This window comes from Mytilus californianus, unplaced genomic scaffold (assembly GCF_021869535.1).
Source record: "Mytilus californianus isolate M0D057914Y unplaced genomic scaffold, xbMytCali1.0.p SCAF_7, whole genome shotgun sequence".
NCBI lineage: Eukaryota > Metazoa > Mollusca > Bivalvia > Mytilida > Mytilidae > Mytilus > Mytilus californianus.
In genome coordinates this window covers 83,640,791-83,666,830 of record NW_026262723.1, presented here as the reverse complement: position 1 = coordinate 83,666,830, position 26,040 = coordinate 83,640,791, and the positions used below count along the sequence as shown (strand labels likewise).

The window sequence follows — 26,040 nt, the reverse complement described above, 5'->3', positions numbered from 1 at the left end:
AAATTTTAGATTTTAAGTTTCCAAGTTATGGGGTTTTATTCATAAAAAAAAGGGGGATTTTCCAGTTTTCAGACAATAACTCAAAAATGCTTTCAGCAGTTCTCATGAAACTTTGATGAATTGTTGATATCTATTGATGTAAGCTCCCTTTAGAATTTTATAAATTTTAGATTTTACATTTCCGAATTATGGGGTTTATTCATTAAAAAAGGGGGGATTTTCCAGTTTTCAGACAAAAACTCAAAAATGCTTTCAGCAATTCGTACGAAACTTTGGTGAACTGTTTATATCTATTGATGTAAGCTCCCTTTAGAATTTTATAAATTTTATTTGTTTTTAGTCTGACAACAGATTTACTAAGTATTGCGCAACAGCACAGTGTATTGCACAACAGCAAAAAAACTTTAATTGAATATAAATTCAATTCATATAACCAACTTCAAGTTCTTTGACTACATTTATTCAGAAACTTATAATAGATGTATGTCAAATATTTAATTACAATCCAAATTCAGACCTGTATCAAGCTTGAATATTGTGTCCATTTTTGCCCCAACTGTTCAGGGTTAGACCTCTGCGGGCGTATCCAGCTGCGCTCAGCGAAGCAGTTTTTATTCATATTAGTGGCATTTCAAAGATCTTCATTTAAAAGTGGAGATTGAAATCTAATGTTGTAGTAATGACCACTTTTGTTGAAAGGATTATAAAGTTGGCACAGGGTGAAAATGCAGTCATATGTGTTGCCATTATAGTGCTTCTTACAGGAGGTTTTAGGAAGGTGTGGCACCCTACCACTTTTTTGACGCCCTTTCTTTTTTTGTGAAAAAATTTGGCGCCATGCCCCTTTTCCATCGTATTTTATAAATGTAACATCCGGCTGTAAGTTAAGAACTTTCCTCCGATTCATGTTTTAATAAGACCATTTGGAGTTGTTTCCTTTTGGACTAAATCAAATTTATTGTTTTACATTTAATTGAATTCGGTAATTATCATTCAACATTTTTGAAGTTACTGAGTACGAAAATGGTTCATCATTGAATCGAATAAGGACAACAGGGACTTTTTACCTCTGGGAATTTTCAAATGTTGAATATTTATAGGGAATCCAGATATTGTTTCAGTTGTTTATCTATATATTCATTTCATCATGACCACTTCAACTATTCGGTCTGTCAAAATGTCTTATGGGTTAATTTACGACAGCTTTCTTACTGTTGTTATCTAAATAAAATTAAAGTTAAGAGAATAGCTGATATACTTTTGATTGCATCTAGGAACAAGGCATGACTAACTGTCAGGTTGGTATTTATTATATTGCATAGTAAGGGTGATAATACCAAACTTTTTCATGAAAGATAATAAGACGAATACTGGTTTACTGATAATGTTTTACGTACCAAATATCAACACTTGTTTCAATTAAAAAGAAAAAAACACTAAAATTAACTAGAAAAAAGATGAATGGCGTAAAAGTTTTGTCACAGTTTTAAGCCAAGGTAATGGTAATTTTGATATGTATAAACATGTCAGATTCAAATGGTATTTGGGACTAGTTCTCCTGTTTAGCTAAAAAGCAAATTCTCTTCCTTAATCTTCCATCTGTATAACTTTCATTTCTATTAAGCAAGGGACTCTCAAGTTATCATCCTGAAACCATTTGTCTATGTATGCTCTTGATCATGCAAGTCCTGACACTTTCACAACACATCCTTAGTTTTTTTGGGGTATTTACATGTACATTGTAGTCATCTCTTTGTCTGTCTGTGTGTCTGAGACAAATGGTTTCAGGATGATAACTTGAGAGTCCCTTGCTTGATAGAAATGAAAGTTATACAGATGGAAGATTAAGGAAGAGAAGAAGCGTATTGATTTTGATGTCAATAGGTCAAAGATCAAGGTCACTTGTACTATACAAATAAATTGGAAAAATGGTTATCTGTTTGTAATGAAACTTGAACAGATGGAAGATATAGGGAAGGGGGATAGCGTATTAGTTTTTGGGGTCAATGTTTCAAAGATCAAGGTCAATTTTAAAAGCGAAAATTAAGTTTGTTGCTGGTATAATAAAAATAAGGAGATGTGGTATGATTGCCAATGAGACAACAATGCACCAAGTTCAAATGAAGTGGATGTAAGTAATTATAGGCAACCGTATGGCCTTCAACAATGAGAAACCCATACCGTATAGTCGGCTATAAATGGCCCCGACATGAAAAATAGGAAACAATTCAATTGAGAAAACTACATGTAACAGCCTAACTTATAACACAATAATTTATGAAAAACAAATATGACAGACATGAACCAACCACAACCACTGAACTTTAGTTTCCTCTTTAGCTCACCTGGCCCAATTAAGTAAACATGGCCATCTGGTGAGTCCTCTTTTAAAGAAAAAATTGCCCTTAAATGCCAATTTTTGAGATTTCGTATTCACTTGAAAAATATGCATAAAATTGAAATTGTCTTGTTTTGTTATCTTCCTTATCCTAATGTTTACACTGGTGCCTGTGAAACAATCCTTGTAACGAAGGTAACAGAAGAATACATTTTCAAATTTTGATGCCTAATAATATATATATATCTAGATCTTGTTCATTAGGTTTTACTTGATATAAATAACGAGATGTTGTATGCTTGCCATTGACTGAATGCGACAACTATCTATCAGAGAAGTAATAAAGAGAATGTAAATAACTACAGGGCAAGGCCTTCAACAATGAGCAAAATCCATACAGTATTCTATAGTAAGCTACAAAATGCCCTGACATTACAAAATGTGAAAACAATTTGAAAGAGAAAACAAACTGCCTGTTTTATTCTGAAAACAATAAACAAAAAAACAATGATGTCAGACAGCAACCCACAACATCTACAGAATAACAAGCTGCTGATATGGGAGAGGCACATAAGAATTCGTAGGGATAAACATGTACAAAATGTATGTTAGCGCTAAACCCTCCCCTAACCTGGGAGAGTGGTGTAACAGATTTGATATAAAAATAAGAAGATGTGGTAGGATTGCCAATGAGACAATTCTCCACAAGAGACTAAATGACATAGAAATTAACAACTTTAGGTCACTGTTTGGCCTTCAACAACGAGGAAAACCCATATACCATATAGCAATATACGACAACCACTGAATTAAAGGCTTCTGACTTTGGACAGGCCATACATGTACCGGGTATTTCACAATGTTACGTTGTAGCATTTCAAAATAGTATAAATGTACTTTAAATTAAAGGATTTTGTAATGAAATTGTAAATTTATTGATTACATTTCAAAGTATATATCTGAACTGAGGTCTGCAACCACCATCATTGATTATCTTCCTAAGTTGTTGTAGCCAAATAGAGGTTATCAAAAAACTACATGACAAGATGTTAAGCTGACTATTTAAAATTTAGCATAGGTTTTTAAACCCAACCATGAATGTATCTGGTTCATATAGATTAGCCCATGTCCATGTAATGTAGATACATTTTAGTTGTAAGTCTATTTGTCAGAAACTTAAGGTTGTATATTTGTTCCATACTTACAAGGAATTTAATATATGCTATATTTATCTTTAGATTTAGGAAATAAGTATCATTTCCCATATAAAGTATGATAATTTCTGTAACTGCCTCATCATTTTTTATCTTCATTTTGGAGTCACTTCTGCACCCATTTCATGTGCAAGATGGGCTATGTCAAGCTCTGTATTTACCTGCTATCTCTATGCTTGCCATGATTTGACAATGTTACAGATCAACATTGAAGTTGAAGATAGATTTTGATACCGGCATGTACATTTAGTTGTTCTTACGATTGTGGTTCTACTTTCCTTCCATAGTTACATTTGGTAGCAGATACATGTATTGGGTTACTTGTCATCACAGCTTTACCTTTCTGCACAGGGAATTGATGATATAGAACATTGTGAGTCAGAGCCTGATCAGTAGCATAGATTTAACAGGCTCAGGGAAATGTGCCTCCTTAGGCCCTGAAAATTGCAGTTGTCAAGTTTGACTTTGTCCTCCAGACTGACCAACTTTAACAATAATGAAATTATTAAATTCTTATCAAAGGTCCTTGCAGATGCAGGTCATTCATTTGAGACAATCTTTGGTATTCATGGATGTTAATCACCCTCATCATGATGTACCAATTTTGTCACCGGCTGCTACCTACATTTTACACTGGGGGTACTTAAAAGTTAATGCTTTCTTCTTAATCCGTTTCCCAGAAATGGTTGATAGTAGTTCAGTAATTTACTACAATCCTCTTTTAACATGTTTAAACACAAATTATAGTTCAGTAAAATTGTGGTAACACAAGTGACAACCTCTGTTGTATGTTTCATTTACATTTGTTTAACTGTTGTATTTAGGTCCCTTTCATTTAAAGTGAAATTTATATTATACAGTACTCTTACACCTGTATTATCTATATATATATATATATATATATATGTCTATATTATTGAAAAATATATAGTACTGTAAGGTCAATCAGCGTAAATGACCTCATTGATCAATCTGTTCTTACTGTGACATAACAACATAAGCATTGTAACAAAGGAAAACATTGGAAATCTAAAGGTATTTTAAGGATAATAAACCATAAATAAGTAACATAAAAAGGATCCAAGAACAGTTACATGTATCATGTATGGAACAGTTGGATCATCATGACCTATTTTAGAGTTGACAAACATTTTAAACCAAGTCAGTGTATCTTACAATCTTCAAAGTGTTAGCTTTTTTCCACATTTTGTAAGCTCATCTGACAGTAAAAACATTCACTTCAAGGACATTAAATTTGAAGGTTTTATGTTAATTCATTGATACATTTATTTTGTAAGTGCAAGGTAACTAATTATATTTGTATATCTAAATGCCATATGTAAATATAGTCGATATATACTTCTAACATGATGATTATAACATATTTTATAGAAATCGGTTAAGATTAATTTGGGAAATATTCCAACATCAGTTTTTGATACTGTTATAGATTAATTATTACATACAAACATATTTACGTGTTAAGTTAGCAAATTTAAATATATTTTAATAGAATTCATTAAGTAGTTTTCCTTTTAATTGTTACATATGAAATTGAACCAACATTGGCCTGTTACAGCTAGTCATTAGATTGATTTTAATAGAAATGGAGCTCTCTCTGTCATGGAAGGTCTATAATGATCAAAATGGCATATTTGGCAGTTTATATCAATTTACATGTATTTCTGTGGTCATAGAAAGTTATAAGCTGTCCAAAAAACTAATATTTTTTTCTATGTTATTTACTTGTTTACAAATGAATTTTAATATGATACTCTTGTTTTCTGAAATTAGCCCTTCAACTACTGCCTGATACCCTCACTGTACCACAAACAAATAATTTAAAGTCTTTTTATACAACAGCAAAAAAATTTGTGGAACAGTGTATGGATCTCTCTGAAATTATACCACAAGTTTCCATACCACAAAGGGATGGTTAGGATTGGCTTTGGGGGGTTATGGCTCAAACCGTTTAGGAATTAGGGGCAAAAAATCTATTTTAAGACTTTTATGATGTATTTAAATGGGCTATTATGGTTGCAAACTCCATTGGAAATTTGAATTGAGATTATGACCATGTCTTGAGGGAAAGAATTTATTTTTGGAAAAAGGGGGAGGTTAAAAAAAAATTTTTTGAAAAAGAAGGGGGGGGTGGGAAGGTCAATTCGCAACAGCATAGTGTATTGCACGAAAGCAAAAATGGAATAAATCATATAACCAATTCTAAGTTCTTTGACTACAGTTATTCTGTGTCAGAAACCTATTATGTGTCAAATGTTGAATTACAATCTAAATTCAGACCTGTATCAAGCGCGAATATTGTGTCCATTTTTGCCCCAACTGTTCAGGGTTGGACCTCTGCGGTCGTATCCAGCTGCGCTCTGCGAAGCAATTTATTAAAACCTATCAGACAATAATTCTAAGTACACAAAATGTACATGTAGTATAACAGGTGCTTGGGGCATGATTTCTCCTTTTTATATGACCGCAAAAAAATTTTGCGGTCTTATATTGGTATGACGTTGGCGTCGTCGTCGTCTTCCGAAGACACATTGGTTTTCTCACTCAAACTTTAGTTTCAGTGAATGGATCTCTATGAAATTTTACCATAAGGTTCAATACCACTAAAGAAAGGTTGGGATTGATTTTGGGGGTTATGGTACCAACCGTTAAGGAATTAGGGGCCAAAAATAAGCATTTTTGTAACTTCCAGTTAGTGTATGGATCTCTCTGACATTGTACCACAGTACAAGGTTCCATATCACAAAGGGAATGCTGGGATTGATTTTGGGGGTAATTGCCTCAAAATTTTAGTTATTAGGGGTCAAAAAAGGGGAAAAAACAAGCATTTTTCTAGTTTCAACTTTCATGACATTATTTGTGTATAAGTGTATGGATTCCATGGAGGTTGTTTAGCCATGTACCTTCAGTCGGTTCATCGACTTTGAATATTTGCATAACTTACATGTTAAATAATTGCTATTTTAATTTCAACATTTGCATTATCAAAATTACAAAAAGATGAGACATATCTCTGTGATAACAGTTTTTTCTAGTTTCCAGACAATAACTTGTGTTCAAGTGTATGGATCTCTCTGAAATTGTACTGCAAGGTACCATACCACAAAGGGAAGGCTGGGATTGAGTTTGGGGGTGATGAATCATAAGGGGGGATCAAAAAATTTGGGGGCGATTTTTTTTTTTCCTTTTTTCCCTTTTTTTTTCTTTAAAATTTTCCATTTTAAATTGGTTATTTCTGATTTATATATAAAAGCAAATAATAATGAAATGGTTTGAATAGGTAAATTAAAAATTTTTAAGTTCTTAGACCACATTCATTCTGTGTCAGAAACCTATGCTGTGTCAAATATTTAATCACAATCCAAATTCAGTGCTGTATCAAGCTTGAATGTTGTGTCCATACTTGCTCCAACTGTTCATGGTTCGACCTCTGCGGTTGTATCAAGCTGCGCCAAGCAGAGCAATTTATTTACAGTGTTAAAGATTATTTTAAGTAAATTTTCTTTATACCTTCTTTGTAGTTGCTTTAGTCATTCTTCATAGACACCCTATGAAACGCATGAAATCGAAATGTCTGATAAATTAGAAGGGTTTCCCAATTTGTTAAAACGTACTAAAATTTAAGAAAATGAAGGAAACTTTTCAATCTTACTTTATCAGACTTGATAATCTCATGCATTGTATGTAAGCTCATCTATCTGCAGAGTCTACAGCTCATTTAATCAAACTTGGGTCCTGAGAAATGGACTTTTTGTAAATTTAAGTAAATACTGTAAGGTCAGAAATTATTGCGAGGTTTTTATTAGTGTGAATAATGCGTTATCTTGAGTATCGCAATAATAAGAACTCGCATTCTGATATCAAGTACATACATTTACATGTAGCTTTTTCTTAAAATTGCAATAATTAAACATGCATTTTTGTTCATTCTTCAAAAATCGCAATAATAGATGCAAGCAATAATTTAAGAATTTACAGTATTTGAAATTTCTGGATATCGTAAATACGAATCACTAACAGAAACAAAAAGGTATCTCTTTTGTAAGTGATAGATGTCCTAGTTTTTTCATTGGGGCCTCGGTGGCCGAGTGGTCTAAATAGTCCAACTACTGTATCACTAGCCAGCCAACACTGAGGTTGTGAGTTCGAATCCAGCAAGGGGCAGGTGCACTTGACTCCAATCTTAATTGACTAGGATTGTCAGTTTTCCTACTGAAGGTCGTGGTTCTCTCCGGGCACTCTGGCTTCCTCCACCAATAAAAACTGATGCCACAAAATAGCACAATAGTGTTGAAAGTGGCATTAAACACCAATCAATCAATCAATCCTAGATGTATTATTAAATGGAAAAATTGTTCATACCAGAGGCATGGAGATGTATGCTATTGATTTTTTTTTATCTTTCCTGTCATGTGGAAAGTAAGAATAGATGGACAGCACATATAAACTACTGTTATACTTAAAAATGTAAGAGAGCATGAACTCATTGATATGGTAAATAAGTTAAAATGTTAAAAGAAATTTTACTAAGGAAGCAAGTATCATGACAGTGCATCATCTCTACCTGTGTTACTGTCAAAACAAGCTATGCTTTAAATAGATACTATTTGATAAATCTTCATTAGTTTAGAGACATCTCTGACAATGTCTGAATTGATAAATCTTCATTAGTTTAGAGACATCTCTGACAATGTCTGAATTGATGTTACTGTTCTAAAATGATGGACTTGTTGAGTAAACTGATCAGAGGCAAACTTACGGGAGGGGCAGGCACCCCCCTCCCTTATGGAGCTACATATATGATAAATGCATCGACTTTTTCCTAGTATCAGTCCAAACATTGGCTTACTAGGGGGTCCCTCCTTTTTCAAAATCCTGGATCCGCACCTGATGCCTGATAGTTTTTAACCTATAAAAAATAGTGGAAAATGATCTTATAAAAATTAGTTTAAAAGACTTTTAAGTTAGAAGATTTAAAGTTAAGTCAAACTTAACTACAAGCTCTGTACAATGTATCATGATAAGTGATGTTTAAACAATTTGCATTCTTTAAGTGAACAGGCTAGTAATATTCCATCATATTTCATCATACAGAATTGCTACATGATTTTAATCAAGATCTCAGAATAAACATATGTAAAAAATTCATTATGCTTAAAATAGTACTTCTTTGGTATTATTATGAATTTATAAATGAAGTTGAATGTAGAATAAGATAAAAGTATAGTTTGGTTTGATGAGGAAATGAGAGTTAATGACCTTCCTGAATGTTTAGAGATGGCCTTGTCTCAGAAATTAAAAGACTGCTTAAGAAGGCAATATCAAATCAGTTGTTTGCTGACAACTATGGTAATTACAATAGTGGGATAGGACACTCTTAATTCCATTACTAACGGTAATTGATTTTTTGTTGCCTAGAATATACACAGTAAAGCTGGAGCTATATATATGTATGACAAAAATGACAAAAATTCACATGGAGTGTATAATACATGAACAGCCTTATATGTTGCACAACACACCATACCAGCCACCAGCACACTATTCCTCTGAAACACAGTTGTACATGTATGTATCCAACAACATATTATCTAGATAGCCTTACATGGTACAAGCACAAAATGTGGTGGGCCAACTTGCACAAACTCCCCCCTTTGCCTGTCTAGACCATATGTCATAAAGCTAAAACTCTTTGATTGATATGGAGTGTTATCTATCTTAGTCCAATAAGACATGGCATTTTTTATTATCAATCTTAATCCAAGAAGACATTGCATATTTTACCTTTTTTTATATTTTTTATTGACATCATAAGATGAATTTTTGTCTTTAAATTAACTGATAGAAAATAACACATAACTTCTCAATAAAGGTAGGCACACTTTTCTTCTTATTGTGTTCAAAATTTTTAACAAAGTTTTGAAGTTAAATTATATAATTGACATTTTTTAAAATAAATTATACAATATGTACAGATTGGTCATAATAAAAAAAAATGAAATAACTATCTACTTTGTGAGCTTTATAAACTAAAGGATTTAGAAAAATAACAAAGTTTCTATTTGAGCCACAGTTTTCTCAAAAACTACCATATTTATTTTGTGATTTCGCAAACCCTCATCTTCCTCTACATTGGCCTGCAAAATGCAGCTCAAAATAATTTAAATACAGTACAATAGTATTATGCATCCATGAAATTGATCTCCACTAAATATTTAACAATGTCCTGAATAAGAGAGCAAAATGAATTACAAGATAGACCATCCAACATTAGGACAATTTGTTGAAATGCAACAAAACTCAGGAAACTGATAGTTTTTATTTTTATTAACTTTTTATACAACCGCAAAAAAATTTTTGTGGTCGTATATTGGTATGACGTTGGCGTCGTCGTCGTCCGAAGACACATTGGTTTTCGCACTCTAACTTTAGTTTAAGTGAATGGATCTCTATAAAATTTTACCACAAGGTTCAAAACCACAAAAGGAAGGTTGGGATTGATTTTGGGGGTTATGGTACTAACAGTAAAGGAATTAGGGGCCAAAAATAACAATTTTGTAACTTCCAGACATAACTTGTGTGTTAGTGTATGGATCTCTCTGACATTGTACCACAAGGTTCCATATCTCAAAAGGAATGCTGGGATTGATTTTGGGGGTAATTGCCTCAAAATTTTAGGAATTAGGGGCAAAAAAAGGGGCAAAAAATAAGCATTTTTCTAGTTTCATGACAATAACTTGTGTGTAAGTGTATGGATCTTTCTGAAATTGTACTACAAGGTTCCATATCACAAAGGGAAAGCTGGAATTGAGTTTGGGGGTAATTGCTGAAACGTTTAGGAATTGGGGGCCAAAAAGGGGCCAAAAATAAGCATTTTTCTAGTTTCCAGACAATAACTTGTGTTCAAGTGTATGGATCTCTCTGAAATTGTACAGCAAGGTACCATACCACAAAGGAAAGGCTGGGATTGAGTTTGGGGGTAATTGCCTTAATATTTTAGGAATTAGGGGCCAAAAAGGGGCAAAAAACAAGCATTTTTCTAGTTTCAGGACAATAACTTGTGTGTAAGTGTATGGATCTTTCTGAAATTGTTCTACAAGGTTCCATATCACAAAGGGAAAGCTGGGTTTGAGTTTGGGGGTAATTGCCCTAAACGTTTAGGAATTTGGGGCCAAAAAGGGGCCAAAAAACACATTTTTCTAGTTTCCAGACAATAACTTGTGTTCAAGTGTATGGATCTCTCTGAAATTGTACTGCAAGGTACCATACCACAAAGGGAAGGCTGTGATTGAGTTTGGGGGTGATGAATCATAAGGGGGTTCAAAAAATTTGGGGGGGGGGATTTTTTTTTTTTTCCTTTTTTTTTCTTTTTTTCCATTTTTTTTTCTTTTAAAATTTTCCATTTTAAGTTGGTTATTTCTGATTTATATTTAAAAGCAAATAATAATGATATGGTAGGAGATACACACCAAACAGGATGTGTAAATTATTATATAATAAGTATTGTGCAATAGCAAGAAATTTTCAATTGCACAGTATTGCACAATAGCAAGAAATCTTCAATTGCACAGTATTGCGCAATAGCAAGAAATATCCAATAGCACAATATTGCGCAATAGCAAGAAATTGTCAATTGTACAGTATTGCGCAATAGCAAGAAATATTTAATTGCACAGTATTGTGCAAAAGAAGATACTTCGTATAAATTGCTTATTTCTTGACCAATTTCAATGGGGTTTTATTCTTGAATTCTTGGGGTTCTTTAATATGCTGAATCTAACCGTGTATTTAGTTTTTGGATTTTGGGCCCCGTTTTTAAATTGGTCCACTTTGAGGTCCAAAGGGTCCAAAATTAAACTTTGTTTGATTTCATCAAAAATTGAATTATTGGGGTTCTTTGATATGCCGAATCTAACCGTGTATTTAGATTCTTAATTTTTGGTTCCGTTTTCAAATTGGTCTACATTATGGTCCAAAGTGTCCCATTAAACTTAGTTTGATTTTAACAAAAATTGAATTCTTAGGGTTCTTTGATATGCTGAATCTAAACATGTATTTAGATTTTTGATTATGGGCCCAGTTTTCAAGTTGGTCCAAATTGGGGTCCAAAATTAAACTTTGTTTGATTTCAACAAAAATTGAATATATGGGGTTCTTTGATATGCTGAATCTAACCATGTATTTAGATTTTTGATTTTTGGGCCCCGTTATCAACTTTGTCCACATTGAGGTCAAAAGGGTCCAAAATTAAACTTTGTTTGATTTCATCAAAAATTGAATTCTTGGGGTTCTTTGATATGCTGAATCTAACCATGTATTTAGATTTTGGATATTGGACCATAATAGGTGATTGTCCAATTTAAAATTTTTTAAGTTCTTAGACCACATTCATTCTGTGTCAGAAACCTATGCTGTGTCAAATATTTAATCACAATCCAAATGCAAAGCTGTATCAAGCTTGAATGTTGTGTCCATACTTGCCCCAACTGTTCAGGGTTCGACCTCTGCGGTCGTATCAAGCTGCGCCCTGCGGAGCATTTTATTAATATGTGGGCCTATGAGGGATTGAAAGATTGCTAAACTCCCATCTGATTACTGAATTTTGCACTAGAACAATGTTGACAAGACTGAAACCCTTTCATATATATATCTATGCTTATTGTTTCGATAAAGGGGGTTCAGAAGGAATTCATTTTGTAGATTTATTTATCTGGAAAGTGGAAGTTTTTATATACATTTGTCAAGTTCATAAACTTGAAACATATTTAAATGAGCTTCAGTTGATTGAATTGCTATCTAAGGATTGTTTATGTGCATGCACATCTACATACATCAGTTGATATTTCACTTATTATAGTAAATACCACTTAGAGTAAGAAGGTAAAAACTTTCATTATAGAAAGCAACATTAGATGAGAAATTTTAAAAGGTCCTTTAACAAAATCTCATTTCTAAATTTATTTTTTCAAACTGTGACATATTTGTATTTTAGAGCCCATTGAGGTATTACAAGTTATTTTATTAATAATAGCATGAACTTTGCATTGAGTGATATTCTGATCTTTTGCTCACACATACAAGATTTTTATAAATAAAAGTGCATTTGCACTTTAGTCAAGAGTAGTTTGGTTTTTCTGGTCAATACTAATTATGGACCCGTGCATGATGGCCATTTGTTTAAATTTAGATCACTGATTGGGTTTTGTTCTGTGAAAAAAAATAATGATTAGTTTTGCTTGTGTTGCATAATCTCTAATTTTGCTATTTCAGAGTACCGGTAGCTATATAGCATTTGCTTATAAAAGCATTGATATTTCAAATGATTACACAGTTTTTGCAGGGATTATTTTATGGTCCTGTCTGCATACACACTATTTTCCATCTTATTAAGTGTATATTTTAATACAAAAATGCTTGCTTTCAAAGAACGGTTCAATTGGAAGTGAGAATTCTAACCATGTCCCTATAAAACAAGAGGTGCAATAGGGTAAATCACAATAATTTTATTAACCAGGTTTTCAGACAGAAGTTTTGTTATTGATTTGGGGTTGTTACGTGTACGGCAGGAGGACATTCAGGTGGGCAGCTCCCTATATATACACTGTATATAAACAAGAGTTATGGGACTTTGACCATTTTTGAACTCTTGACTATTGTAACAAAATGACGCCTTGTGAAGGCAACTCCTCTTTGACTGTTTTACAGAAAGCTCTCATATGTGGTGATGATTGTTTGCCATGGTGTGTAGTTGACCATATTGTACTGTCATTTTGATTTGACTATTTTTATGCGGGAGTAATTGACTTTGGACTATCCTACCACAGTGTCACTGTGTGAACTTTACTCCTCCGAGACTGTTTGACAGAAAGCTTTCATACTTGGTATGAATATTTGCCATCATGTGTAGTTGACCATATTGTACCATCATTTTGATTCAACCTTTTTTACAGAATAAATGGGACTTTGACCATTATTTCAACTATTGCACCACAATTACTCAGTGGTAAGTCTCTTGTATAAAGCAACAAATTCAAAAGCTCACAATACCCTCTATAATCTAATAGTTGTGTCCCTGATTTACAACTCTATTCTCTACACACATTTTTCCTGTAGTTATTTGGTCTTTGGAGGATAGCTGTCTCATTTGCAATCATACCACATCTCTTATTTTTTGTATTAATAAAGCTTCCACTGTAATTAGCTGTATAGGTATTGGGTTCCTAGTATTGATGCAAGTACTTTGACCAATATATTAGTTATTTGATAAACACATTTGTATTACAGTCCTCTAGCAAATTTTAACCTGACATTATTTGTGATTACCCACTTATATTGAATAAATGAAAAGTCTTATCCTAGAACAGCAAAAATACATTATTGTTATTTGAAAAAATCAGTGTTTTATATGTCATTTCAATGCATTTGCTGTGGGAATATATTATCTGGTTTATTTATCTACTTGTAGTTAGGCTGATGTCTTTTCTATTTTAGGCATTACTTTCTATTTGAAATGTGTGTTATCATTTGATATTTAACAATTGTTATAAACACTGTTTCCATGGTTGAAAAGGTTACATATTTCTAGATTACATATAAACAAGTCTGATATTTTTTACTTAAATCGGTCAGAGCTGAACTAGTTGTATGATATAAAAATAATATTTATTTTGCATTTTTATGTTGACAGATGAATGCATAATCTATCATAATTTCCTTGTTACAAAATGTATGCTGGTATGGCATAAAGTAAACAAATTGTTTTAATGAGTGATCTTCATGTATTAATGGGTAGGTGTGGTGAAGTTTTGTAAAAAGTCACTAAAAATTGATTGCATCATGTTCAATATATACAATGCTGAAACAGCAGTGGTAAGTTAACTTCTTGTATTATATCAGGGCGGTGTTGATATTGTCACCTCACTTCAATTTCGGAGAGTGATTATTATACATTTTACAAAATTCAGATGGATTAAGAATGAGCAAATTCTATTTTTTACAGGTGAAGATATTGTTCAACGATTATACAAAAAGTATTCTGAATGTTGAGACTAAGAATTCTGTCTTGTAGATACTTGAAACAGCCATAGATATTTAGTCAGGTATGTTTTTAAAAACATTGTAGTGTAGTTTCTGATTGATATAACTTATTTATGTTGGTAAGAATCTTGATGCTTAATATACTTAATAAGAAATGAGCTAAAGTAATTCCTCAAATATAAAAGAAACATACTGTAATCATGTGATAATTTTGTAGATCTGATTGTTAAATCTCCAAAGCAAATCTAGTGAAATTTGAAATCCTTTTACAAATGATAAAACCATTATGTTGAGTTTACAAGACGCACAACTTTGTTTTTCTCCAAATATTAATTGAGACCACTGTTTATGAATCTATCTGTGATAAAAAAAAGTTGCAAAGTTTGAGGGGACAGTTGTTTTAAATAGATGGCTACAAAACCTTTAATACTGACTATCTACATGTGTTAGAATACATTGTATGTTAAAGGCACTAGACCTTTCAAATCTAATAATCAGGTTTTTAGGAGTAAGGGCAAAGACTGGTGGGACAAGAGTCAGAATAGTTTGTCCTGGAAGGTTGACATGTCTTCCTGCAGACCTTGTGAACTTGCACATTTAAATCTGACTCAGAATGTCAGTCTACTGCAAAGCAGGGTCCATATTCGTATCACATCAACATGTTCTAGTCCTTGAATATGCTTTTAATTTGCCACTTGACATTTAACCACCAACCATCCATTCATCCATCTATTAATCAGAAGATTTGTAGTGCTAGTGCTGATGTTATAAAAGAACAATTTTATATTTTATTACACAGGTCAAAAGACAATACAAATGTTACTGGTAGTATAGGAAATGAAACTGTACAATAATGTTAATACCATGACAGATATTCCTAGTTCTGTAAGTACATGTACATGTATGTTAAACTGTACAATAATGTTAATACCATGACAGATATTCCTAGTTCTGTAAGTACATGTACATGTATGTTAAACTGTACAATAATGTTAATACCATGACAGATATTCCTAGTTTTGTAAGTACATGTACATGTATGTTAAACTGTACAATAATGTTAATACCATGACAGATATTCCTAGTTTTGTAAGTACATGTACATGTATGTTAAACTGTACAATAATGTTAATACCATGACAGATATTCCTAGTTCTGTAAGTACATGTACATGTATGTTAAACTGTACAATAATGTTAATACCATGACAGATATTCCTAGTTCTGTAAGTACATGTACATGTATGTTAAACTGTACAATAATGTTAATACCATGACAGATATTCCTAGTTCTGTAAGTACATGTACATGTATGTTAAACTGTACAATAATGTTAATACCATGACAGATATTCCTAGTTCTGTAAGTACATGTACATGTATGTTAAACTGTACAATAATGTTAATACCATGACAGATATTCCTAGTTCTGTAAGTACATGTACATGTATGTTAAACTGTACAATAATGTTAATACCATGACAGATATTCCTAGTTTTGTAAGTACATGTACATGTATGTTAAACTGTACAATAATGTTAATACCATGACAGATATTCCTAGTTTTGTAAGTACATGTACATGTATGTTAAACTGTACAATAATGTTAATACCATGACAGATATTCCTAGTTCTGTAAGTACATGTACATGTATGTTAAACTGTACAATAATGTTAATACCATGACAGATATTCCTAGTTCTGTAAGTACATGTACATGTATGTTAAACTGTACAATGATGTTAATACCATGACAGATATTCCTAGTTTTGTAAGTACATGTACATGTATGTTAAACTGTACAATAATGTTAATACCATGACAGATATTCCTAGTTTTGTAAGTACATGTACATGTATGTTAAACTGTACAATAATGTTAATACCATGACAGATATTCCTAGTTCTGTAAGTACATGTACATGTATGTTAAACTGTACAATAATGTTAATACCATGACAGATATCCCTAGTTCTGTAAGTACATGTACATGTATGTTAAACTGTACAATAATGTTAATACCATGACAGATATCCCTAGTTCTGTAAGTACATGTACATGTATGTTAAACTGTACAATAATGTTAATACCATGACAGATATTCCTAGTTTTGTAAGTACATGTACATGTATGTTAAACTGTACAATAATGTTAATACCATGACAGATATTCCTAGTTTTGTAAGTACATGTACATGTATGTTAAACTGTACAATAATGTTAATACCATGACAGATATTCCTAGTTTTGTAAGTACATGTACATGTATGTTAAACTGTACAATAATGTTAATACCATGACAGATATTCCTAGTTCTGTAAGTACATGTACATGTATGTTAAACTGTACAATAATGTTAATACCATGACAGATATTCCTAGTTCTGTAAGTACATGTACATGTATGTTAACAGTACAATAATGTTAATACCATGACAGATATTCCTAGTTCTGTAAGTACATGTACATGTATGTTAAACTGTACAATAATGTTAATACCATGACAGATATTCCTAGTTCTGTAAGTACATGTACATGTATGTTAAACTGTACAATAATGTTAATACCATGACAGATATCCCTAGTTCTGTAAGTACATGTACATGTATGTTAAACTGTACAATAATGTTAATACCATGACAGATATCCCTAGTTCTGTAAGTACATGTACATGTATGTTAAACTGTACAATAATGTTAATACCATGACAGATATTCCTAGTTCTGTAAGTACATGTACATGTATGTTAAACTGTACAATAATGTTAATACCATGACAGATATTCCTAGTTCTGTAAGTACATGTACATGTATGTTAAACTGTACAATAATGTTAATACCATGACAGATATTCCTAGTTCTGTAAGTACATGTACATGTATGTTAAACTGTACAATGATGTTAATACCATGACAGATATTCCTAGTTCTGTAAGTACATGTACATGTATGTTAAACTGTACAATAATGTTAATACCATGACAGATATTCCTAGTTTTGTAAGTACATGTACATGTATGTTAAACTGTACAATAATGTTAATACCATGACAGATATTCCTAGTTCTGTAAGTACATGTACATGTATGTTAAACTGTACAATAATGTTAATACCATGACAGATAATCCTAGTTCTGTAAGTACATGTACATGTATGTTAAACTGTACACTCCATGACAGATATCCCTAGTTCTGTAAGTACTAATTATCAACATGTAAATGTATGTACAATAATGGCTGTACCATAATAGATATATACATATGCATTTACCTGTAGAATCTGATTTTTGTCTCGCTTGCAACGACTAAGGTATTACTATCTGGCGGCAGCATAAACTATTTGTATGAAGCTTTATATTTCAGAAGGTAGACAACATGGATGCTTCATATCTTGTATGCAGATACCTGATCTTACGAAGTTTTTGTCTGTCATATGTCCATTGTCCTTGACCTCATTTTCATGAATTAATGATCAAGGTTAAAGTAACGTAGTTTTTGTCGAGCCTGCAACTTTTGTCGCAGAAAGCTCGACATAGGGATAGTGATCCAGCGGCAGCGGCGGTGGCGGCAGCGGCGTTAGCTAACTTCTTAAAAGCTTTATATTTTAGAAGCTAGAAGACCTGGATGCTTCATACTTTGTGTATAGATGCCTTATGTTACGAAGTGTCCGTCTGTCATATGTCCATTGTCCTTGACCTCATTTTCATGGTTCAGTGACTACTTGAAAAAAAAGTCAACATTTTTTGTAATGTTAATTTCTTTCTTATTATGAGTAATAGGATAACTATATTTAGTATGTGCGTACCTTGCAAGGTCCTCATGCCCGTCAGACAATTTTCATTTGACCTCGACCTCATTTCATGGATCAGTGAACAAGGTTAAGTTTTCGTGGTCAAGTCCATATATCAGATACTATAAGCAGTAGGTCTACTATATTTGGTATATGGAATGATTGTAAGGTGTACATGTCTGTCTGGCATGGTTCATCTGACCTTGACCTCATTTTCATGGTTCATTGGTCAATGTTAAGTTTTCTTGTTTAAGACTGTTTCTTAGAAACAATAAGCAATAGGTCAACTATGTTTGGTTTATTGAATGATTGTAAGGTGTACATGTATTTTGTGTTTGGTTTATCTGACCTTGACCTCATTTTCTTGGATCATGTTAAGTTTATGTGTTACTTGTAGTAAAGTGTTGTATTTAGAACTATCAACATAAAATCAATGGTTAGTAAAGAAGGCGAGACATTTCAGCGTGTGCACTCTTGTTTGTGTTTTGGTCTGTTTTTCAATTACCATAAGCAATAGGTCAACTATATTTGGTGTTTAAAAAATTGTAAGGTTTCTATGTCTGTATGACATGATTTATCTGACCTTGACCTCATTCTCATAGATCTTTAAAAATGTTTAGTTTATGTGATACTTTTAGTGAAACCTTTATCTTTAAGACTTTCATCATAAAATGAATGGTCAGTAAAGCAGGCAAGACATTTTAGCATGTGCACTCTTATCTATGTACTAAAATGGTCCTTTCATGAAGGTGAATATTTAAAAAGGGGAATGTCTCTTGGAAAACAGGAAAAAGGAATTCCAGCCTATTTTTTGCCAAGTTTCACATGATTAAAAAATGAAGAAAATTTCCCATCACGCTTTCAATTTTAAATCTTATTGTGCTATAACAAATATACCTAGTTTTGTAAGTACTGATTATCTACATAATTTTTGTGTGTCAAACTGTTCAACAATATTAATACCATAACAGATATATGTATTTTTTTTAATTTGCTGATTGTGTAAATACATGTTAATTGTACAATAATTTAACCCTTTTCTCCATTAATCGTCTTTTAACGCCTCCCCCTTTCCTCCATAATGATGCCGTTTTGAGGCCTCCCACTTTTCTCCAAAATGAGGCTTTGATGCCTCCTTTTTACACCATAATGATGCCTTTTTGAAGCCTCCCCTTTACTCCATAATGATGCACTTTGATGCCTCTATGTGGTTCTTCAGTTGCAGCGTTTTGCGTTCAAAAATCTGCATTAGACTTTGTCAGATTTGTATCCAATAAAAAAAGTAAATACATGACAGTGATCGTGTACTTTGGAATATCTGACTAATGAAATAATATTTATCGGTGGTGGTATAAGAAGACTATGGAACAAATCAGTTTATCATGGGGTCATTCTGCAAAATGTGTCTCTAGAATTTCTTGGATGCCACCAGCTGCACAGATAACCATATTACTATGAATAGAAATAATTGGAAATTTTATTGATTTTCATCAAATCTGACGGGGCTGATTCTGAGGTATTCCAATTTAGAACTTTATATAATGACCATCCCTTATAGACATATAGGTTAAACATCTTTCACCAGACTTCTGTAATAATGAATTCCAAAATCATTGATGCAATTTTTAGAACCTCTTTAGGGGTCAATATGCAGATTAGAAGTAGTAGTCAAACACTTGAATCAAAAGATTTTATGCATCTTGATTACTATTATGGTAACCTGGATTATGATGTGTTTTTTAAATTGTTCCTGTTTCATAGTTAAGTTTGAACTAAAAAAAATGGTGACTTAAATTTGAGCATGGTGGGGTTTAAGTAAAGCTGTTTTATTTGAAAAAGAGATAGATGGAGCATTTTCCTGTAAAGGTGATTCTGTTAAGTTTGAAAAAAGGACATTGAAATTGTTTTGAAAAGCTGTCTTGTTTTCTATGGCACAAATTCAAATAGTTATTAGTTTTTGCTTACAGTAGTATTTCTAAATCAATCTAGAATTAGCTGGTTGAAACAAACATAGATTGTTTTCTGTATAATATAATTACAATAGAAAGGTGTCAAATTGTTCTCATCAGTCTTAAAAGCATACTAGAAATAGATTCATTTTCTAAAGTGAGAATTAACCTTGCACTTAATAGATGATGTTTATTACAGAATGTGCATATACATAAAAATCATGTCATAATCATTCATCTGATATGCAACAGGTTGTTAAATAGACTGGAATATTGGGAACCTGATGAAAAGAAGTTTTTCATGTGTTGTTTGGTTTGAAAAAAAGTCACTTAACCATGTTAACAGCTGCAGACAAGTCAGAAATTTATTTGATTTTGTACTTCTGTTCTAAAATTAATAAATTGGTTTGATATCAAACACTAATTGATCACAAATTAGTGGCAGTCCATTATTTTTTCAATCGAACACTTATTGTTTAGCTGATATTTTTGTGACTGATTTCTCTAGCAGATATTTACTAGAAAAATGATAAAAAAATTGTAGTTTAGTTACATGTTTAAATGTTTGAAATACTAATACAGACGAAATTGCTTTTCATTCCTGTTGACCAACATTTCACGAAATCACATCTCTTAGAAAACATTGACTTGTCAGGCAAGAAATTTTTGAAATGCCTGCAGATCTGAAGCTGATTTTTGGTTCAAATGAACATCAATGTATAAGATGACATTAGGCCAAGTTTGTACTTCATTAAGGTTGACCAACTTTTTCTAGAATTACTGTCCTGTGACTTTCATGAAAATTGTACTTGTATGGATTTGTACCACCACATCAAGTTTAAAACATGAAATGAATTTGAACAATTATTATAAAAATGCTGGATTGACATTGTCAAATTGTAATCAATTATTTCTTTTTTAAATAGGATATTATTAAAATATGTGATACAGATATAAACATTACATTTTAAATATTCTTCTATACATTTGTATTATCGTTGATGAAAAATACTAAACAATATTTTTAGATATTCGTGGCATTGGTGATCTCTTTATCAGGTATCTTTGTACTTGTCTCAGTAATGGTAATTCCAATGCTACTTTGTATGAATTTTAGAAGTCCTACTCCTAGTTTAAGATAAGATAATATATCAAAACTAGATGAGATAACAAATGTTTTTTTTCCATTTCCCTATAAATGTTGATGCATTATTACATACTATCACTATCAATGGACAAAGACAAAACTGTAATTTCTAATTTTCATATATTTTTTTGACATGGCTATATCAATTTGTCCTTGACTTATCAGTTGAACTATCCCTTTGGTATCTGAAGACTTTAGAAGTTTATTGTCAGTTCTCAGCAAAATTATATTCTTTGGATTTCTGATTAAATTTTGTGTTTGCATGACTGGCTTTGAATAAATTAAAAAAAATAAAGAAAACAAAGAATTTTTGACATTGGATCTGATGGATATGCTAGGTATTTAACAGAACATTGTAACGTGTAACAAGTTCACAGTTCCTGGTTTCAAAATGATTGACAGATTGTTGGAAATTCCAGTCTTATATTTAGAATGTCACAGAAGGACAGTCAATGCTTTTTTGACCTCAGCTTTATTTGATTACAAATGCTATATATGGCATGAACATAGGTGAGAAAATCAGTCAGAATATATATTCAAGAGCATGTTGGAAATGGTCACACGATTATTTTTTTATGAATCAAAATTAAGTATATTATGTATGACTAGTAACTTGTGCTGACCAAGACAAACAGCAAGATGCCGGAAAAAGCTCATGAAAAATGGGCTGTAAGTAGAAAATACTTCTAATTTTATGCTATTCACTTTTTATTTTTAATTGGAATGCATTTGCTTGTTAATGATTGCTTTGTGCATAGAATTGTCTCTGGCAGTTTAATAGTGAAACATTCGTTGTTAAAGGTAGGAGTTTATTTTTTCTATGATTTATGAATATACTTTCTTGAGCAGCTGGTTGATATAAACAATTTAAATTGTTATAGTTGTTCTATTCATAATGTGAAGTACTGTTAAAATAGTTATTTTTAATCATGCGAAACAATTTAAAAAAATAAAGAATGAAGAATATTTATTATTTCAATTAAGATCTAGATTGGCAACATGACATTCACATTACCTAACATTACATTGTGATTTGAATACACAGTCACACAATGTAATGAAATATAAACTGCAAAAATCCTTTTTAACCAAGTTTTCTGACAGAAATCCAGTTATTGATTTGGAGTTGTACAGCGGATGGGGCAAGTGGGTGGGTTGACATTAAGTAGGCTGCTCCATTTGTTTCCTGCCGTAACTTGTGAACCATTCAACTAATTCTTTTCAAATTTCAAAATGTTTTTGCTGGTGACGAAATGATGACCAAGAGTGATAATAACCACTTTCACTTCTGCCATTCAGGAGTAATTGTCCTTGATAGGAAGGAAAATGGACCTTATGTTGATTCTGTGCAATAATTAAAAAACTGTTCAACCAATGCTGTTCTAATTTTAACATGTTGTTACTGATGAAAAAATGGAGATCAAATTTTGATATTGACACTTTTCACTTTCACCATTCAGGAGTTATTAGATATAAGAAGATGTGGTATGCCATCCAAGTCACAATTTGTAAAAGTAAACCATTATAGGTCAAAGTACGGCCTTTAACACAGAGCCTTGGCCCACACGGAACAGCAAGCTATAAAGGGCCCCAAATATGACTTATTGCCCTTAATTGCTTAAACATGATTTTCTGTCATTTTGACAGCTTCTTGTCATGCTTGTTATGTAAAAGCATATATCTATATCTCGACAGGACCTGAATAATGACCATTTTAACTGTTTACTAATCAATATTTGCTCTAACATCATATAATTACCTAAATATTTTGGTACAGACAGATTTTCATAAAATTGTACATGAAATTCATGAAACGACAAAAGTTTTCATTGATAAATCTTCATGGGAGACTACTCTTATCTAATCTTTTATCAATCTTAACCCAAATGTGCAGGAATAATGTATGCAAGGCCTTTTATAAATGGTATGAAAATGATAGATAGCAGAAGCAATTCCTGATTACAAGTGGTATTACTAAAAAATAAAACTTTTTGATCTACATGACGAGATTTTTTCAAACCTATTATGAATGATAACTCCTGTGGACCATGTTGTTCTTCATGTATAGATATAAAGGTTGACAGAATATAATACACTTTTATACATACAGTGTTATTACTTATTTTTTCCCCATGATTACTACATTATTTATTGCTCATTGGAGTTGACTTGCACTTTTCATAATTCTTCATGCTTATAAATTTACCATTAAACCTTTCAAGTTACAAAGTAATGTTGTAAAAGCTGATTAATTTTGTAATAAGTTCACACAATTCTCTATTTGATGTGCTGACCCAATTCTCAATATTAACCATTAACTATTAATCAATGTTCTACTAAATAAGGATATCACTGGCTTCTTGGTCCAATTTTAGAAGAAAGTTGATGAAAAGGATAATTTTTATATATAGATAGCTAATGAAGTGACATGTTCAGATATTTATTGGAGTAAACTGACATTGTTTTTCTTAAGAAAAAAAAAAAATGACCTAAGGAAATTTGAATGAACATGAATCTAGATAAGACTGGAAGAAATGTACTTCCTGTTATTTGTATCATTTAAAAAGATGTGTTTTGATTTTTATTCAAAAATAGTATAACTATTACAGACATCAGCTAAGTATACCATGGCTAGCAATTCCATGGGTATTACAGCTAGGATATTTGTACATCCATATGTGTTCTAAAGCAAGATAAACAGAAATTTACTAAGTAGTAAATCTTTCACAACTTCACAGAATCATCAATATTTAATGACATTTTGCATCACCTATTGTACTATTTTTCAAATGGAATCGGGCTATTTCCTGGTAGAAAACCATTGGTCTGTAGGGGAAAGCATCTTATACATCCAATACATTGTACTAGAATTATTGATTTAATTAAACTTTCAGAAATTCAGAGACTTCATTCAGTATGTATTGGCATTATGCACTTTCTGTTTTATTTCCTTGTTGGGTTGTCATTTGAAGTTTTAATATAGCCATTTCTGATTTAAAACTTCTCCTGAGCAATGAAATTGGAAATCAGTTATTGATAAACTTATAGGATCTTTAGTCCCTGATGAAATTGTGTGCACATTTTATTTTATTTTTGATCTATTGAGTTTTGGTGTCTCCTGCTTTTGTAATGCTCTGCTCAAAGTAAATCAAGTTTGAATTTAGCTGAGATGTCTATTTATAGATGCATTATTTAGGGAATGTACATTATGCACTTACAAAATGTATAAATGATTTTTTTATTTTTTAGGATTAATTATATTATGATCAAATCTACATTATATAATTAAAGTTGGAAGAATATCACATAGAATTGAATGATTTGTCTTGGTTGCTTTCAATAAACATATCAAGACACTCTGAACTGGTAATTAATTGTTTTTTCACATGTTAGATTCTGTTATGATTCAAATATTTTTTGTTTATTGAGTCATAGTTACGTAAAATATTGAAAAAGTTATCCTAAGTCTTTCCTGTTTCATTAGATATAGAGAAAATAAAGTTCATTTCCTGTTGTTGTTTCTGGTTTGGAATATAAATGTGACATAAGATATCTGTGTATTGATTGCCATTTAAACAATTGATTGCAATTAGAAAATAAATATCTACAAATATTATTTCTGACATGCAAAACTGAAAGTCTGACAAAGATGTTAAGTAAGATACAGGAAGTAATGGCTATTTAGATATTTGCTTTGAATCAGTTCAATACATAAATGTTCCACTAATGATTACTGTTGGTCTAAAGCATCAGTCATCCAGATTTAAATCTCTAAAATTCCTGAAAACTTTTGAACTTAGTTAATACTGAAAAAGTAATGATTTTTACAGTGTGCAAACAAAAAACACTAAATTATTTCAGTTTATTTCAAATTCCAAAAAGGTAAAGGCTGAATGCTGTTGGACGTTAACAGTGAAGAAAATCCTGTTAGTTTTAGTTTGGAAGTTCAGAAGTGCGTTTACTTGTAGGAGAAAGAGTTTGCCAGTTACTTGCTGAAGAGACTTGGGTTTGTTTTTTTTTTTTACAAAAATTGCTTGCTTGAGGACAAATAAGAACCTCATATTAACATGAAAAAGGCAGGCATGGAAGGAACAGTTAGACTCCTAACAGTACAAATTATTCTCGTGCATTATTATACTATTTATATTCCATTCACGACATAAGCAGTTTATCATACATAGTAAACAAATAAAATGTACTTCAAATAATTTACAATCCATGCACTTTTAAGATTTTATTTACATGTATATATTTGTGATGAAATGTTTATGGCCATATTCTGTTTACTTTGTGACAAAGGACCTTGTGCATACCTTTCCCACCTACATTTGTCCATTGTTTTTACTTCAAGATGTTCATGGAACAAATGAAAATGAAATGGAATTCTGTTATGGATCGTAAACATTTAACTAGGGTCTGTATGATTTAATTGTTTTCAATGAATTCTAATATAATTGGTTTTACTATTTAGAGTTTTTCTATGTAAATCTACATTTAAATTCTATGAGGGGTTGTTATTAACAGAGAACTTTTACTTTTCTCCCCAACTTAT

General features: G+C 31.7%; 1 protein-coding gene across 27 annotated transcripts in view; it reads left to right on the top strand.

Annotated features, from left to right (window-relative positions):
• Positions 1–26,040, top strand: part of LOC127707754 (protein FAM13B-like) — a 77,434-nt gene that overhangs the window by 4,726 nt on the left and 46,668 nt on the right. For 3 of the 27 annotated variants that reach the window (XM_052212513.1, XM_052212511.1, XM_052212484.1), the window contains exon 1: positions 16,678–16,923. In XM_052212513.1, coding sequence (XP_052068473.1) covers positions 16,864–16,923 — 60 coding nt within the window. In that variant the 5' untranslated portion in view covers positions 16,678–16,863. The other 24 variants (XM_052212503.1, XM_052212500.1, XM_052212486.1 and 21 more) reach the window with 24 other exon arrangements.